At 45.6% G+C, this 19,325-nt stretch overlaps 1 protein-coding gene across 1 annotated transcript in view; it reads left to right on the top strand.

Annotated features, from left to right (window-relative positions):
• Positions 1–19,325, top strand: part of LOC138292040 (von Willebrand factor A domain-containing protein 7-like) — a 344,708-nt gene that overhangs the window by 196,563 nt on the left and 128,820 nt on the right. Inside the window, exon 6 of the mRNA XM_069230371.1 lies at positions 9,769–9,955. Within this exon, the coding sequence (XP_069086472.1) occupies positions 9,769–9,955 (187 nt within the window). The remainder of the gene's footprint in view (positions 1–9,768; positions 9,956–19,325) is intronic.

The raw sequence follows: 19,325 nt of genomic DNA, 5'->3' as shown, positions 1-19,325 counted from the left end.
CTTTCATTAGCAGGAGGTTACTTCCCAGGGAGCAGCGTTGAAGTGTCATTGAGAGGGAGGCCTTTGCTGTGGTTTAGTACCTGAAAAAGCTGAGACCATACTTGTTTGGTACTCACTTTGTTGTCAAACTGACCACGGACCACTCGGATGGCTAATGCAAATGAAAGGTGAGAACCCTAAACTTTTGAGGTGGTCCATATCCCTACAGGGAACCCCTGGACTCTGTGCAAACTATATATAATTTTGATATAGTATATACAGAGCCAGCTTCTTACAGTTGTACACTAACTTCTCCTAGTGTACCTGTCTGACTAAGCCTGTGGTGCAACCTGTGCACTGCCTGCTTTGGTCCATTATATCTGTAGATAACAGCTATGTGCACACAGTGCAGTGTCTCCTCCCTGGGTGCCTGTCTGACTAAGCCAGTGGTGTAACCTGTGAACTGCTTCCTTCGGTCCATTTTACCTGCCAGTAATAACATAGTGTGCCTAGTGCAGTGTTTCCTCCCTGTATGCCTGTTCACACTAAGCAATATGGTGCAAGCTTTGCAGCCTATGCTGCTTTTCATTGCACCTGTCCATGTTAAGGTCATGGAGAAAATAGTGCCTCCTCTGTTTCTGTGTGTCTGCCTGTACTAAGCACAAAATACAAGCGGTAAAGAGCTTGTGGTCAGTGTTTTCCCCCCTATGTGTCTTCCCAGTGTTTACAGTCACTGTCTGCCTACACTAAGTACCATACAATAGTCCAGTGTCTCTGCCTGTGATGTGGCATCACGCACTAAACACACAGTACAAACAGGCAGCGCTTCCCCTCATGCTGTCTTGCATCATTAACCATGAGACGGACAGAGCACTATTTGCAACCTGCTTGACTACACTAAGCACGTGAAACATATGCAGTGTTTACTGTTTTAGCTGGCTAGTCAAATGTGAATAACTTAATGAAACATATAAAAAGTACAATATTTACAGTCTGGCAACTCTAAAAGGCACACAAAAGGAAAATGAAAAGTAAAACAGTTGACATAAGTGAGCTGTTTCAAAGCGCCACAGCCGCCATGAGCATGAGCCTGAAGGAGAGACACAGAAGGAAGGAGAGACACAGAACAAAAAAGAAGTTTGCTCGCAGTCAAACGTATCGGCAAATGTGCAATTATCCATGTAACAGGGTCGATGGCCAAGGTGGTAACAAAACTGCCCCAAGGAGGGACAAACGCAAAGCATTTCCCAACGATAACAAAGGGTTTTTGAAAGGCAAGCCCACAAACGAGTGATAGTGATGGGCGTGATGTTGGAGTGGTTAAAAGCCCACATAGATACCATGACGTTGGATGCCCGACCTAAAGAGGAAGGAAGTGCCATTTTAAATGGGCTCAAAACGAGTCCTATATGTATTGTATACTACCAACGGCTAACATACTGAGCTCCAAAAGAACATGATACAAAAGTGTGGCAGGGACTGAAATGCAATGAAAAACTAGAAAGTGACAGGTAATGGGATGGTGACACAAATAGCGATGGTGAAAAGGACAAGGTGGGTGACAGGAAAGTAGAGGTTCAAATGGATTGGGAGTGTGGCAGCATTAGGGCAGGAGGAAGGGACTGAAGTCTGAGAAGGGATGGGGTGGATAAGAGACAGGTAGTATGCCAGTGGGGGTATTGGGGGTATTGGGAATTGGGAGAATGACAGGGAGAGGTGTGTGACTGGGATTTTGAAGGGATGGAGAGGGTGAACTGGTTTGGGAATGTGACATGGGTGGGATAGGTGACAGGGACTGGTAAGGCAACAAAGATGGGGCAGGTGATAGTGACTGGAAGGATGACAGAGATGTGAAGTCACAAGTATGGGATTACAGCAATAGAGAGAGGGAGGATTACAAGAATGGGGTGGCAGACGGGGGTTAAAAAAGTCAAGACTGATTTGAATATGGCTTGGTCCAAGCTGGGGTGGCATGGTGAGCAAAAGAACGATGGATTAAACCCAGATCTGTGACTGAGGTTGAGTGTTTGCATTGTTCAGCACTCTGTCCATCATCCTTTTGTGTTGTTGCCCTAAGTGGGAAGGATATGCCCAAACATGGGTTACTTGCTCACTGTGCTACTGGATTTAAGCTAGCCTGGCTGTTGAAGGGTGACACTGTGAAACCGGTCCCAGGATGCTTGTTTCTGGTCCAGAGAGAACCTGGCTTGGCAGTTTGGGCTGGGCTGTTCCCATGAGGAACAGAGTCAAGACTGATTTACAGATGGCTGCGTCCAAACTCGGGTGGAATGGTGAGCAAAAGAACAATGGATTAAACCCAGATCTGTGACTGGGGGTGAGTGTCCATCATCCTTTTGTGTTCCGGGGGGGTAAAAAAGTGACAGAATGTAGAAGGTGACAAGGATTGCAAGATGGGCATTTCCTTTGAGTGTGACACTGACAGGTAAAGGGACAAGGATTTAGACAGAGGTTAAGGGTGTGACTGGGATGAAGAAGGTGACAGGAGTTAAAAGGGTGACATGGATTGGAAGGGTCTGGTATGCAAAGGCTGTTGGCGAACTGGCGTGTGTTGGCAGTATTTGTGAGGATGACAGGGATCAGCAAGGTGACAGAGATGGAGAAGTAGACAAGGATTGGGAGCACTGCATGGATGTGATTGTGATAAGGTTTGGGATTGTGCTGGATTGGTTTGTGACGGAGTGGGATGTGAGACAAAGATTGATAGGGTAACAAGGATGGGGAGAGAGACAGGTACAAAACGGTGACAGGGACAGTTGGGTGATGGAAAGGCTTGCAGTGATGTGAAAGGTCACATAGAGGGAAAGTGGCAGGGTTAGGGAAGATTGCATGGGTTGTGAGAGTGGCCTGACATGGGATTATGACAGGGATAAGGAGGATGATAGAGACTAGTGGGCTGGGACTGGCAGTGTGGCATGGATTGCTGTGACAGGTATATGCAGCTGTGACAGGTATGGCGAGTGTAATTTGGATCAGAAAGGTGACAAGATCAGTAAAGTTTTGGAGTGGGTCGTATTATCATTCTCTGCTGCCTGCACCGGAGTTCCTCCATTTGCTTAATGTCCCATTATCTCTGTGAAGGAACCTGAGCGTTCCCTCTGGAGGCCAGGAGCTGTTGCGGAGACAGCTGCCAAAACACAATGCTAAATACCTTCACCCTAGTCTCTGGACACCACATTTGCAGTGCTTCTCCCTGCTCACTTCTTACCCAATGGTACCTTATCCCCTTGGCCATAATTGGCAGCTGCCCACATGCCTCCACATAACCCCACACCACTCCTCCCATGTCAGTCTTTACACACTCACCCAAAACACTGCAACGCCTCTTTCTGTACTCACAAGCCAACAACGTCCCTGTCCCCGCCTCGTCCATGTCCTACTTTCCCACACCTCTTAACTACTCACCTGCTCCCATGTCAGTTATTAGTCACACATACACACACTCCTATCTTGCCCCTCGGTACATGTCTGACTGCCACTCCTTAGACACTCCCTTCCCAAACTAAATTCACTACCTTCTTGCCAACACCTACACCCCTTAGCCCACCATAGTTAATGGTCTCCTTCCAGGCTAAATACTCTCCACCTGCTCCCATACCAGACACAACTCAATCACAACACGTCTGCTTCCACAACCCTGCCACACCTTTTCCTACCAGTGTGAACACCACACCTCCCTTCACCTCAGTAACAAGCCACCCGTGTCCACCTCTAGAGCGGCAGACCCTGAAGCAGAGAGCTGGCTCAAGACCAGGGTTCAAGTCCCGCTTCGGCAGGTCTTGGGCTCAATTTCCTTGGACCAGATAATTCTCGCCTCGGTGCCTAATCTAATTAATGGGTCCCACTCTGCAACTCTGGGCAATAGCTTGCTTTTTCTCCACAACGGCCCCAACAGCGCTTGGATGCCTGGCTTCACCCTGGGGATGCCCAGGAGTGGGCACCTCACAGGGAAAAGCCAGGAGGGGTTCCATAGTGGTATGAGTACGGCGCCTTGAGACCCTAACGGGTGAGTAGTGCGCTATACAAGTGCAAAGTTTACAGTTTTACAGTGTACAGTTTTTACTCAGCTGTGCCAAAATGTAAACCTTCCACATCGAATAATATCCACCTGATAGCCACACCCCGTCCACACCTCAGTCACTACATGGTCACCACCACATACCTTCCACCACCTCAGTCCCTACCCTCTTGCCCCAGCTCAGACGCTACACACCTGGCCCCAACCCTTGCATACCCATAATTATTTGCATGAACCCTACTCCCCTTCCCCACTTCACTCTCTACCCCTTGCTCTCCACACTCTTTCCCCCACCCATGGTACAAAATGTCTTCCCCCCACTCCTCAGGCGAAACCAAAAAGAAACACTTTTGCAAATAAATTGTTGCATTTTAATGTTGAATGTGTGCAATTTACTTTGAATTGTGATTGGCTAACCAGCCAAGGACCTGCTGCACACTGTGCAGCTCAATAACAAAAATCAAACAATACCATTGCACCTTTGCCTCCCATCTCCGTGTAAGTCCATCACTGCAATCTCATGAAGGACACCTTGCAGGAAAGATGCCTTGCACTGCAACACCTTCAAGTGGCTTTATTGAAGTGCTCCCTGCTGGTAAAATGACACAGTAAAAAGTGGTGTCTTAAATTTATTCTACCTGAAGAAGCAGAAACTGGTTCTCAAAATATGTAATAACTAATATGGTATGTATGAAAGTAATACAAGTTAATCACTCCTTTTTTGCCCACTTGCCCCACCTCATACACTACCCATCTGACCCCAAACCTCACCACATCAATAATCACTCACATGAACCCCACTCCCCTTCCCCACTGCAATCTCTAACCCCTGCTCCTTACATTCCTCCACCTACCTTTGGCCCAATACATCTGCCCGCACAATGCAGGCAAAACCAAAAAGAATGAATCTGCCCCAACCCTGCTGCTGACCAAAGTTGCAGTTTCCCAGGTCTCTGGACACTAAAGGATTGATCCTTCCCCATGTACCCTAGTGCAGCTTGTTTGCTTCAATAACTTACAACAAAGGAGGTATGCCTAGTGCTTAATTTGTAATGGAATGAATACTGGTGCACAAAGCTCTGCTCTGAACCCTGCAGTCGGGGCATTTAAATGTCAACACTCCAAAAGCCAAGGGTGCTTAGTCTTGAGTTCACCTGAGGTCTCTTTAATCCACAACTAGACACCCCTTGTCACTCTGGCTCATTCTTACGGGCTCCTGCTTTCTCCCTTTGTGACAGTTTTCCGTCTTTCTTGTTCTCTGTCTTTCTGCTTTGTTTGGGTTTCGTCTCTTGCTCTCTTTTGCATACAAAATAAGTGCCGGTCCTCAAAAATGAATGCTGGTGCCCCCCACCGGCAACTACTGGTTTAAATTAGGCACTGGATATGCCTAACTCCTTTCCTGGAATTGTCTCTTTGCCTTACAGCAGCTGCATCGCTCCATAGAGACTGCACCTACCTACTTCTTTACCCTACCCTCCCTGCTCCCACCAGCTGCCACATCATGACCCTGCCTGAGACAGGCACAATCTGAGGAAAACCAAGAAAACAATCAATGGATTGCACAGCCTTTACTTTAAAATGTGAGCAAATGCTTTGCAAATTTGAAGTAACCAGCATTAGGACTTGACACACTTTTGAAAATAAATTGCTTGGATTTGAAGCTTGAATGTATGCAATTTATTTTTTGTTTGAATTATCTGCGAATCAGCCCAGGACCTGGTGCACATTTGGAGACTCCAGAAGCAAAAACCAAACAAGAAGGGCCATGGCACCTTTGACACCTCCCCGTACCCCCACTAAGTCCACCACTGCAGTCTCATGAAGGACCCCTTGCAGTACAAATGCCTTCCCTGCCCCGCCTTCAAGTGGGTTTATTGAAGCTCTCCCTGTGGGCGAAATGACACAGGCAAAAGTGGTGTCATAAATATGTACTTGGAGAAGCAGAAACGGCTTTCCAAAATACATAATACATCATGTTCATATGTGAAATTAATACAAATGAAATCACTACTTTTTTACCCATCACTACCTAAAGTGACTGACAGATTTTTTTTTTTAAAGTAAGTCCACAAATTGACATGGAAGGATATTGAAACTGATTGACAACCCTCCAAGACAATACCTAAAATCGAAGCAAACAATCCAATGACTGATGAAGGTCGTTGGCATGAGGTATTTCCGGGCCTAAAAAGGAGTTGCGTCTGCAGCATCCAGTCATTAGATGATTTTGTCACTGCTTGCTCCCTGGCGCTCGGAGACTTCAAATAGGCTCTTATGCATTGTAAAAAGACAATATTGCAACACACTGAACGTTTACTGTGAGCTGAGCTCAGCTGTGATTGACTACGTCTCAAGCCAGGAGCTGAAGACTCTGGAGAATAAGAAGCGAATGTCTGAAAGAGGCTGATCCCAGGCCCCTTAGGGTACCTATAAGATATAATATGTTTGGCATAAATGGTGCAAGCACCATACCTGTGTAACCTAAAAAGAAAAAGAGAACTTCAAAGTTACATAGCAAAACCAAAATGAGCACAGTATGGTATTAAGTAAGAAAAATATATCAAATGGCGCATTTTGGGCCCTATGTATGAAGGGTTAGGTTGAAAAACAGCCTTTGGTATTACCCTGTGACGGCCCCTAACCTTTTTTTAGCTCTTCATTGGTTGTACTAATCTGGCAAAGTGCAGAAACACCCATTTGCAATGATTCACAGAAATCATGTCTCAGGTACAGTGAGGCATAATTTGCAGTGTGACCCCTTTCAAATGCAGAGATGAGGGACCATGAGCGACAGCAGACTTCCATCTCTGCATTTGAAAAACAATGCTGTCACTGCAGCTCTGACCCAGAAAGGGACATACCCGGCTTTTCCCCTGTATTCGCAGCAGGACACGAGCACACAGAGATCAGCTGCATTGTTTCCTCCTCTGGGGGCAATCTGACTGATTCGAGATTGTACCACGGATTGACTGACCTTGGGTCGAAACGTTGACTTGATATCAACCAATTGTTCATGCAGTGAAAGGACTACCAGCATTGTGTGGTTACGAAATTTTGTATTCTCCCGTACGCAGTCTATGTCCTGCTGGTTAATTAATTTCTTACCCTGTGTACAAATATTTTTGTTTGCCTGCTGTATGAATATATTCATCCACGTTATTTAACTTGATCAATTTTTCACTGCGCTGTCACATGTGACACCATGTTGTTTATTCAAATTGTCTTATGAGGAGTTTTGAATATTATTAATCCAATCATTAAATCTGGAAATGTCATTGTATTTCTTTTCTCGTGACAGTTTGTGTGAGTCGGAATTACCTTTTCTACCAAAACTATATTTTCATAAATGATTGCCTTGGAAACACTTTTTACAATAATGACTTTATTACCCTAGTTCCTTGGGATTACAGCGTTCTTTCTCCCTTTGTGTTTATCGAACTTCAAGGGACAGGGCCGGCCATTCAAAAAAGTGTCAGGATTCAGTTAAACTACACCTTACTAGAGAACCTCTGCTTCAACCTGTCTCTAAGGATCTCTCATCTATCCTCGATATTTTACTCAACATTGTCACCTACAAGAAAAAGCTATCTGGCTAGATGAAGTTGATAGTTATAAATAAAGTTATTTTCAACGAAAATAGAGCTATGGGTAACATTTTGAATAGTGCAAAGGAAGCGATTCAGTCAGGAATATTGTGGCCTAAGTGTAGCACATTTGCTAAAGCTATATCAGGCAAAAACTGCACCACCTCCTCATGGACGTAAATTCACCAAAATGCCAGGGATGGCGGAAGTGACATTTAGGATCCAATTAGGATTGGATGGAGCACCCTGGCTTGGCACTCCAAGGTTGTGTGGGAGCCTCTGCCTGCGCTCTCCAGCCCAGCAACTCAGTGCCGGGTTGGAGACAGCTCAGTGCACATGTGTGTTTGGCCGGCCCCAAACAGCCGGCCAAACATACATGCGCACTGAGGAGGAGTGCTCTCTGTCATCACCCATGGCCCTTCCCGTTTTATAATAAAACCATAAACATAGTGTATTATGGTTTTATTTTAAAAGTTCTGCAGCTGCTGAGGTGGTGGTGGGGGGGGGGGGGTGGAATGCTCCTCTGCCATAGCTGAGGAGCCGTCGCTGGCTTTCACATACACACATTCACACATACACACACTCTCTCTTACATAAACACACCCTCACCAGCAAGCATGCATACAAAGTACATTTAAAGCATGTTTTTACTTACCTTATCTGCCAGGGAAGGTCATATTCCAGTTAATTGGACTCCATCTTTTTTGCTCTAAAAGTGAATAATGTACTATTGTTCACTTTTAGTGTAACAAAACAAATGACAGAAAACAAGGAAAGGCAGCCCCAACCGACGTTCATAAGGACGTGCTGCGCTGTATTTCAGTCACTAATTTTACCACCTCTGCAGGCAGAGTTGCAAAGGAAGTCTTAGGGTGCTTGGGTTGTGCTCCCTTTAACATAAAAGTCAGTGTGCATGTAAAAAGTGAATAGTTTCCTTGACAATTAATGGTAATCATAATGTGGCAACATAGTGTTTGCGAAATCTGCCATGGATCGAGACAAAAAATAAAGAAATATAATTACGGTATGTAATACAGGCAATACGATTTATATCAGTGCTAGTCAAATAACGCAACTGACTATGAAGAAATCATTGCTGGCATACAAACTTTCCTAAACACTAAGGCCCTCATTACAACCCTGGCGGCCAAAGACCGCCAGAGCTGTTTTGGAGGCTGTACCGCCAACAGGCTGGCGGTACAAACTCACGGATTAGGACAGCGGCGGAAGCGCCGCGGTCGCACTGCCGGGACCGGCGGTTTCCCGCCAGGGTCATCCCGGCGGTTTTAATCCGCCAGCCCACAGGATTATGACTCCCCTTCCCACCAGCCTGTCCATGGCGGTAGGAACCGCCATGGAAAGGCTGGCGGAAAGGGGAGCCCCACACTGCTTTTCACTGTCTAAGTGCAATGGGTGCAACTGCCCCCGTCGCACGGACGCAACACCGCCGGCTCCATTTGGACCCGGCTCCCATGTTGCGGCCCACATCCCCGCTGGGCCCGCGGGCGGAAACTCTGTCCAGTGGGGATGTCGAAATGGGCATGGCGGGAGTGCGGCCGCATTGGTCCTCAGTCTTTCTCTTTCTTCAATGAGGTAAAATTCAAATTAAAACTTGAAATGGGAGAATATTTACTACATAGTTTTTATTCATTATGTCATGCTCAATTTCTATCTTTTGGTCTTGGTCCCCTGCACCATCACTACATTTTAAAAAGTACCTACATTGTCATTATTATCCCTAATCAACCTTGATGTTGATGCGCACAACTCCTCCCATTTGAATTGGCATGTCTAATGCTTTCAGGTTTATTAGTATTAAAGGCACGTAAGCTATATATTTAACCCAAATGTAATTAAGTTTATATTCGGTTGATGCATAGGGCATTTGAACATCTATTGGCTCTTAAATCATAGCAATTCAAGAAATTCACAGTACCTTATTTGCTTTTGCAGTCGGTAAATGAATTGTTATTTTAACCAGAACATTTTATAATCAACTGTTTACATTAGTTCTAAATGTCATTTTTTATATGTCCTGAAAATTGGATGCTGAGTATGTTTTTATGGAAGAGAGTTCTCACACATAAACAATTCTTGTAATAATATTATTAATAATATTTCACAATACGTATTGACATCCTCCCTTGATCAATATATTTTTGCTCATAGGAAAATGCAGTCACGGGGGAAGTACTGACTTTGGAAGTGATAACGAGCCTATCGGTGGCATCAACAAGGATATGGAAACGTCCTCACATGGCTATCTTCACTATGAGGCTGCCGAAGTGGCCGTCAAGGCAACTTTTGATGTCATGGAGCTCATCAAAGGCAAAGTTGGAGTACAAAAAATGGCGAGGTACATGGGCATGTATGGGAAAGACTGGTGTCCTGAAGTTTAAGGCAACTCTTAATGGCATAAAAGCATGGCTGTTCATCCTCAATATTCAATTTACCGAAAGGGAATAACAGGTGATTGATTTAAGGAAAAGGCTCACAAAATAACATTAAGCAAAACCGGTAAGATTTTGTTTAAAACAAGCACTGACAAAACTAATAAGCAAGTAACTGGAAATGCAAGCTAGCCCTGTCAGCTTTGGCACTGCCTGTTCATATTGCATGCTAAGTACCACTAATTACTGTTTCCATACTTTGCACTGGGTAAAGACACAACATTTAAATAAACAGAAAACACTTGAAAAATCCTCTGTCAAATCCGGGAATTTGAACGCATTCTGTGTTTTAAAAAGCTGAATTCAGCACTTTCATGATGCAGATTACACTGACTTGGGCCGTTGCTTAAAGACTCTCCAGACAGACAGAAGTCTTGCTGTAGCTGGGCTCAGTACCTTAGGGTACTACCCGATGTCCCTCGACTCACACACAGGCCTTTCGTTCGTACCCTCCAGTGCCTTAGGCTGCGGCTGAAAGTCCCTGAAATCAGTCCTAAACCTACCTCTGCTACAAGCAGACTCTAATACCTTAGGCAATTACTGGATGTACCACAGCAATTTGTAGATCGTCAGTACTAAGAGACCATTCCATCTAAATTGTTGATCAACATTTTGAAGATGAAAGGCATTTATCATTTGACGGAATGCATTTCATGGAATTATTTATTTTTGGAAAACGCATTCATGTGTTTTCCATGGTGAAAGTGCCATTATTAATGAAAAAGGGGATCTTTCTGGAGTTTCCTATGCCCCTTTTTTCATGGTTTTGATTTGTCTTCCAAAGTTCCTCCCCAAATTCATCTATCTTTTTCTCTTGTTTTCCTTTTTTGGGAGTAACACCTCACAACCCGCCTCCTTTCTCCCAAAGTAGTTATTTTCACCAACCTCCTTTTTATTTTTATCTGGGGGCCCGCTGCCATAGCCTCACACCCCTGTTAAACATTGTCCCACCACGCCTCCCTCTATCTTTGTCTTATTACTTCTTGTTTTCTGTTTTAATTTAAAAATTATGCTGCCTATCCCGGATTTGCTAAGGAATCCATATTTTCTCTCATTGGTTTTTCACTCAATTATTTTTTCCCTAATCATAGTTATTTTCTAATATTTTCATGCAAGCATTTTTCTGTTAATTTGTTTTCCCACTAACTGGCTTTTCTCTTAATTGTAGTCTCACAAATGGATTTGTGGCATTTTGTGTTTTTAGCAAATTCATATATTACAACAAGAAACAACGACAAAACCTTGACTGCGAGTTTGCTTTCAGCAGGCCAGATGAGAAAGAGCATGTCTTAGGACAAAAATTACATATTCATCAATAATCTGCGCTTGTTTTGGAGTACTACCAGTTACTCCATATGGAAAATCTATATATAATCAATATTAAGAACCTCTCTTCACCGTTTTTCTAAAAGCTGTATAGTGCAAGCTGTCTGAGCAGTGTAGCCACCTGTGTGTGGGGCGTAAACAGGGTAAGTGAGGACTGAATGGACAAAAGTGTTTTGATTTGTTATTTAGAAAGCACTTATTCTCCACAGGAGTCCTCCAGGAACAAACAACTGAAATTGTGAGGAACAGACTAAGCACAGGATTAAAAATTAGGGGCCATATTTGCAAACTTTTGATGCAGGGCAGCGCCACAAGCCTTCTTGCTGCATTGCCCTGCATCAAAAGAAAAGGGCAGGAATGCACTGTATCTACTAGATACTGCACATTCCTGTCATTTTCCCCTGCACTGGCGTACAATGGGCTGCCATGCGCCAACGCAGTCACCCTTGCACCTTTGTGATGCTGTCTGCATCGCGAGGATGATTGTTTTTGTGCAGGAAGGGACACCTTCCTGCACAAAAACAATTAAAAACCAGGAGAAATAATGCTATTTCTCCACGTTGCGCCACCCTTATGCCTCTCCTTAGGATTGGCTTTTGACAGATTCCCAGGTTTACAAAATCTTGTAAATCTGGGAATACGTCAAAATCCATTGCTGTTGTGTGGGAACACCCACTGCAACACCCATGGAATGCCTCTGTGATGCGAAGTAAGGCAACGCAGCGACTTACACTCCATATCTACTAGGCCATATAAAGCCATGAAAAGTGGCTTCGCTTGGCCTTGTAGATATGGCCCTGAAGCCTGCTCAGCCAGGGCATCACAAAAAGTGACGCACCAGTAGCGCAAACTCTTTGTAAATATGGGCCTAGGTTTAGAGATAAACTGCAGACATGATGGAGACAGGGCTAGCAAAATAAGGTTTTTAAGGCTTTGCTGTAGTCCAGATGAGAGTATAAGGCTCTGAGGTAGGGAAGAAGTTTATTCCAGAGTTGAGGACCCAGAAGGCTTGTAGAGCACCCTGGAAGCTTGAGGACCGATATGGTGAGTGGGCCACTGTTTGGGTTTGATCCTAAAGAAAGGATGAGAAAATAAAGCCTAAAGAAAGCAATCATAAGAACAAGGGGGAATGACTAAGCAGAATGGTTGGAGTAATGGTTGGAGTAAAACAAACAATGAGTTTAGGACTATTTAAAACCCATCACCAAAATCTATTGAGAATGGTAATTGCGCGTTAGCCAGTGAATGCAGCACTGTATGAAAATACACAGCAATTGATGGAAACATAACAGATTTGCAAAGGAGTTCTCTGGAAGTGGAAAACACATGGAAGTAACATGTGAATGTTGGTTTGGATAAAAACTTGGTCAAGAACCATCAAAACGAAGGGGCAGATTTGCATTAGCACAGTTTTGCATGAAAAAGTATAGCGCCGGCTAGCGCCATTCCAAGACGCCGGCCGGGTGCCATATTTATAGAATGTCGCTATCCGGTGCTAATGCCCTGCCAGCATCCTTGAAAAATACACTAACAGGGTTGGGGAGGCGTAGGGGGGACTGGGGCTCGTGTGCCAAATTATGGCACTACACTGGTTAGAGGCAAAATAATTGCCTCTAAGCAGTGTAGCGCCATTTTCTGGCGCACAACCCCCATGGACATGGCTCCTGTCTTAGTATTGACAGGAGGCATGTCCACCACTACAATGGCCATGCCCAGGGGACAAATGTCCCCTGGGCATGGCCACTGGGGCCAGTGCCATGCAGAGGGCCCCAGGTGAGGGCCCCCGAGCGCTGTTGGTGAAAACAAATTCTTACCTGGACTTACCTGGGATGGGTCCTCCATCCTTAGGTATTCTTCTGGTGTGGGTCGGGGTAGGTGGGGGTGGCCCTGGGGCCAGGGAAGGGCACCTGCAGGCAATTTCCATGTTCTCTGATGATGGAAATATGCCTACAGGTCCCCTTACGCTTGCCCAGACCCAGGCATTAAATAATGCTTAGCCCTATTATTTAAAGCTCCCATCACCATGCTGGATTTCAGCACAAACCGAGTATAAAAGTGGGCCTAAATCACACTTGAAAAAACAAATCAGTGAGATATATAATTTTTCGTTCCTTCTACCTTTCTTGACCAAGTATTACCAGCTATTATTAACATGACAGGTTTCTAAATGCAGAGAGATAGCTAACTCTAAACCATATCTGGTTTTGTGTCTCTCATCGTACAGGTATGTTTACCTTGTGTGATCCAATTTTTTTCACAGCTTTTTTATTTAAATCAGTTACATTTTCCAAGAGAAGTATTCAATTGTTTCTGATTTATTTATGAACATTTGTTCAATCATTTGGAATATTTACAAATAATACAATGCTCCATACAGTAGCACAGACCCCAACACATTTAGGGGTCAAATACTATGGTATTACACACTTTTAACCAAAACAAGAATTTGTCAGACTTAAATATTGAAGTATTTATATAATCCAGCATTTTACATCTATACAACATCTAGAAACGAAAATCATCTAGTAAACAGATTAATGAATAATGTATTCTCAGCCCAAAGGCTATTCACGTTCTAATCCAAATAAGCCACACGACTTTACAGAAAGTTAAAGTTGAAAGTCACTTTTTCTGCAGCTTGTGAATTATGTCAATTGTGTGTGTGTGTGGAGGGGGTGGGGGGCGCACTGAAACACCTTTCTTGAAAGCATAGAGAAAAGTATCCTCTTCTCCCTAGGAATAGTAAGCTACTGTTAGCAAATTGGGTGCACTATGTGATCCGCCATGATTACCAGTGCACTTGTACTCCTCTCTCTCTTGAGCTCCCAGAGGTATCAAAGCCCTGGGAGCACTCTGGGGCAACTCCCCCCACTAAAGTGCCCATGTCTGGGAGAAGCAGGGTGTAGTTCCCATGCGTACTGTTGGCGGAAGGGTGAGGAAGGGCCCAGCTGCTGCTCGAATACACTGTGCAGGATGCTGGCTGGGACTGCATAGGCTGTTGTTCTGTCTCATGTCCCCCAGGTCACTGTGTTCACACCCACTTGGTGTCTGGACATCTAGGTGGGAAAATCGGTTTCATGCTCTACAGTGAGTTTTCCTTACAAAAAGGGAATGATTTACCAGCACAACCGATTTTCAAAAGAGAAAGTCATCTATGTAAAGATACGCCCGATAAGGCATTGGGCTGCCTCTTTGAACAAGCATTTGTGTTACAAATGGGGTCTCTGGTTGGAGTCAGGTTGCCCCCTGTCCAAGCAAGGACCCTCACTCTAGTCAGGGCAAAGGAGAAACACACCTAGTTAACCCCCGCTCACTCCCTTGGTAGCTTGTCATGAGCAGAAAAGCTTAACCCAGAGACAATGTGTAAAGTATTTGTACTAAAATATACAGTATTACAGTAAAAACACTACAAAATGACTCAACACTGGGTTAGAAAAATAGCCAATCTTTATCTGAGCAAAACAAGAGGAAAATGACAAACACCCAACATACACAGGCAAAGTTATGAATTTTTAAAGATTAAACTTCAATATAATGCTTAAAAACACAAATGCTTAGAATTGGTGATATCATGGCATTGTGACTGAGTCGTTCCCAACAATCTGACTCCAATGGCGCCGGTCAAGGAGTCACATGGACCCCTAGGTACAGTTCCTTGTGAAAAGGAGGAAACAAGGTGGTACATGGAGTCGGGGATCGCGGTGTCGCTGGATCTGAGGCAGTGTCGGTTCTGGTGCGGCAGAGCGAAGGAGTGGAGGCGTCACAAAGAGGTGTCAGGTCCTTATTGTGAAACGGTGGAGGCGAAGAGGCATTGGTGCGAAGCATTGGATCCGCTCACTTCCATCTGAGTCGATAGCCAGAGGTCACGACTTGGTGTGGCGACTTCAACCGAGCCGTGCACTTCAGCGAGGCTGCAGTGGTGTCGGGCCTGTAGGGTCATCGCACTCCAGCGAGGACCACAGCTTTGCTTGCAGGTGGCGTCACAGGATTCGGCAGCAGCTCAGTCCGGTGTCGTCCGAAGTCAGTTTTCTTGGATTTTCTTGGATTTCCACCAGCTTCTCCTTTCAAGGGCCCAGGGACTGAATAGGGCACCACTTGGCAGGACAGGAGTCTCAGCAGAGAGTCCAGGTGCTGGCAGGGGACGTCATTGACTGCCCTGAGACTTCAGAACATGGGGAATGCTCAATCCAAGCCCTTGGAGATACCTTTCAAGCAGGAATATACACAAAGTCCAGTCTTTGTCCCCCTTCTCAGGCAGAAGCTGCAGGATAGCCCAACAAAGGTCAGTAACAGGCAGGGGCAGCACTTCTCCTTCAGCTCTTCTCCTGGCAGAGGTTTCTCTTGAATACTTGAAGTGATCTAAAGGCTGGGGGGTTTGGTCCAATACTTATACCCCTTTCTGCCTTTGAAGCTGCCCAATTTAATAGAAAAGTATCTGTTGTTTACAGGATCCTGCCTTGCTCAGGCCTGGCTCCAGACACACACTAGGGGGTTGGAGACTGCATTGTGTGAGGTCAGGCACAGCCCATTTAGGTGTAAGTGACCACTCCTCCCCCCACTCTAGCCCAGATGGCTCATCAGGATATGCAGGCTACACCCCAGCTCCCTTTGTCTCACTGTCCAGAGGGGATTCACAAACAGCCCAACTGTCAAACTGACCCAGACAAGGAATCCCCAAACAGGCAGAGTTACAGAATGGTTTAAGCAAGAAAATGCCCACTTTCTTAAAGTAGCATTTTCAAATAGACAATTTTAAAAACCAACCTTACCAAAATATGTATTTTTAAATTGTGAGTTCAGAGACCCCAAACTCCATTCCTCTAGCTGCTCTCAAAGGGAATCTGCACCTTAAGGATATTTAAAGGCAGCCCCCATGTTAACCAATGAGAGAGATAATCCTTGCAACAGTGAAAAACAAATTTGGCAGTATTTCACTGTTAGGACATTTAGAACACATCCGTACATGTCCCACCTTTTACAGGCACTGCACCCTGACCCTGGGGCTACCTAGGACCTACCTTAGGGGTGCTTTAAATGAATAAAAAGAGAAGGTTTAGGCTTGGCAAGTGAGTACACTGTCCAAGTCGAATTGACAGTTTAAAACTGCTCACACGGACACTGCAGTGGCAGGTCTGAGCCATGTTTACATAGCTTCTCATGTGGGTGGCCCAGTCAGTGCTGCAGGCCCACTATTAGCATTTGATTTACAGGCCTTAGGCATCTCTAGTGCACTTTACTAGGGACTCAATAGTAAATCAAATATGCCAGCTATGGAAAATCCAATTACACATATAATTTCAGATATGGAGCACTTGAACGTTAGCAAAGGTCAGCAGTGGTAAATTGCCCATAGTAACAAAAACAGCAAAAACAGAGTCCAGCAGACAGCAAGAACCAGGGAAGTAGAGGCAAAATGTTTGGGGAGACCCCACCTAGGATGCCAGGTCTAACAATTTGCAATGCAGTAGATCTCACATTTGCTTGAGTTAGAGCTATTGGCATTGTAAATTCATAACTGGATACTTCTTGCCACATAAATTGGTCAACCCTGCCTCATAACTTTGCATTTTCCTGCCATATAATTCCAGTGGCCCTGCATATAAGAAAAGCACTTCCATTTACCTTCTTCCTCTATGGCAGCAGAAAATGAAAATTTTGCCATTTAGCATCCCAACTTAAATCTGCCATGCTAATTCCAATAGTATACCACTTTCACCAACCCACCATCAGAGTTGCTGGCTGGCTAACACAATTCCCCAAAAAAGACACAAGACAGGCACAGAGGAGAAATAAACTAGAAGGGTCACCCATACATGTCAAGATTGTTCAAACAGTCATAGTGTAATAAGAATGTCAAGTTGGCCTGAATCGTGATCATAATTGTAATAAGGAGAGGTTATCAAAACCTATACAATTATCCTATCAACCTTTATCAGAAATAAACTTTTTGCATTAGACTGTAATGCTCAAAACAGCCCCTAAAGGGCACCATAACAAAAATATCATTTGTAAGAAACATGGTCATGTAACCATATTGTTAGCCCTGAGGGAGCATAACCCCATGAAAAAAAGGAGAAAGTAATGCAGTGTGCCCATATACTAAGCCTTGGAAGGGCATTTTTAAGGCTAGCAGGCCTACTGCAATGATATTACAAACAAGGCCTTTAAAACAAAACTTCTCCCAGCTCTAAAACAAAAGTTCTAGCCATGAGAAAACTTAAAAGATATTGAATGGTGGGGGATTATTATTTTGGGGTCCCCACTAACCTAGTGTGGGTATCCAGAAATGATGTAGACAGAAAGAGCATGGTCCCATTGTCCTAGGATCACCACAGACTGAGTTATGAGCAAAAATGTTTTGTGAAAGTAAGGCCCTGCAAAGCATTATGGGGCAAGTGTTCCTTCCGCAAATATTATAGTATGTTGACTACAATGCTCGGAAACGCCCCTAAAGGACGCCATAATAAAAATAACATTTGGAAGAAACATAGGGGGTCATTACGACCCTGGTGGACGGTGTTAAAGCGGCGGTAAGACCGCCAACAGGCCGGCGGTAAAAAATTTGGAATTACGACCGTGGTGGAAACCGCCAACAAAGACAGCCACTTCAACACTCCGACCGCCACGGCGGTACAAACAAACACCACGGCGCTAACCGCCAACAGACAGGCGGAGGACAAAGTACCGCCCACAGTATTACAACAGTCCAATCCGGCACCTTTTCCGGGGCGGATTCACTGCGGATAAAAACACGGCGGAAACAGGCATTTTCCTCCCAGACTTTCTGGGTTTCTTCTGCCCCTTCCCCACCTTGGGAGGAGTCACAGCCGGGTCCCCTGTGAGTGGCTTGGCTGGCTGGAGTCTTCCCCCTCTCCCGCCGGGCACTGGCCAACTTCTGGTGCTTCACGGGGGGGACTGGCTGTGCTGTGGCTCCATGACACACTGGCTGGCCTGGTGGCCGGTGCACTCCACATACCTGTGACAACAGGCACCACTGGTCCCGGAGATTTTGTGGCTGAGGTGCTAGTTCAGGACCTATGAGTTGGACTGGGGTGGTGGGAAATAGGTTAAGGGTGGACAGGAAAAGTTGTTTGGAGACACTGGGATGGGTAGCTGGAGGGGGTTTGGGAGTGGAGGAAGAGGTGGTGGTTGTAGGAGGTGTAAGTTTTGTGGCTTTGGGTGCAGGTGCATGCTCTGGAGGCTGTTGTGAGGTGGATGTATGTTGGGTGGGTGTGAGCGGTGTGTGGTGGTGGGTGTGCTGGTGCGGGACGTAGTGGCTGTAGTGGTAGTGCATGCAGGTGTGAGTGGAGATGAGACTGGGAGGGAGGAGGGAGACGAGGAGGCGGGGGACACAGTGGAGGCAGTGGATGTTGGTGTGTCTGTATGTGTGTGATGCTTGCGTGAGTGCCTGTGGGATGTGTGGTGCTTATGTTTGCCTGAGCTTCCCTTGTGTGGTGTGGTGTGTGCAGGCTGGTCTGATGGTGTGCTTGGGATAGGCAGAGGTACAGGGGATTGGGTCTGGGTGGAGGAAGTTGGAGGGGGGAGGCTAGACACAGGGGCAATGGCTGCCATCAGTGCTGAGGCCAGAGTTTGAAAGGTTTGATGAAGGGCCGCCTGACCAGAATGAATGCCCTCCAGGAATGCATTGGTTTGTTGCAACTCCCTTTCTACACCCTGGATGGCATTCAAAATGGTAGACTGCCCAACAGTGAGTGACCTGAGGAGGTCAATGGCCTCCTCACTGAGGGCAGCAGAGGTGACAGGGGCAGGGGCTGACGTGCCTGGGGCGAATGTGATGCCCACCCTCCTGGGTGAGCGGGCACAGCGAAGGCTGAGGGGCTGCTGGGAGGGCGGTGCTGGTAGGGGGGGTGGCGGCTGTACCTGTAGATGCGGGGGGCACAGATGTTGCCACCACCACAAGGGAGCTCCCATCGGATGACGAGTCCATGT

This window comes from Pleurodeles waltl, chromosome 4_2, assembly GCF_031143425.1.
Source record: "Pleurodeles waltl isolate 20211129_DDA chromosome 4_2, aPleWal1.hap1.20221129, whole genome shotgun sequence".
NCBI lineage: Eukaryota > Metazoa > Chordata > Amphibia > Caudata > Salamandridae > Pleurodeles > Pleurodeles waltl.
The sequence above is the reverse complement of the archived record's forward strand: the minus strand, read 5'-3'. Positions and strand labels throughout refer to the sequence as shown.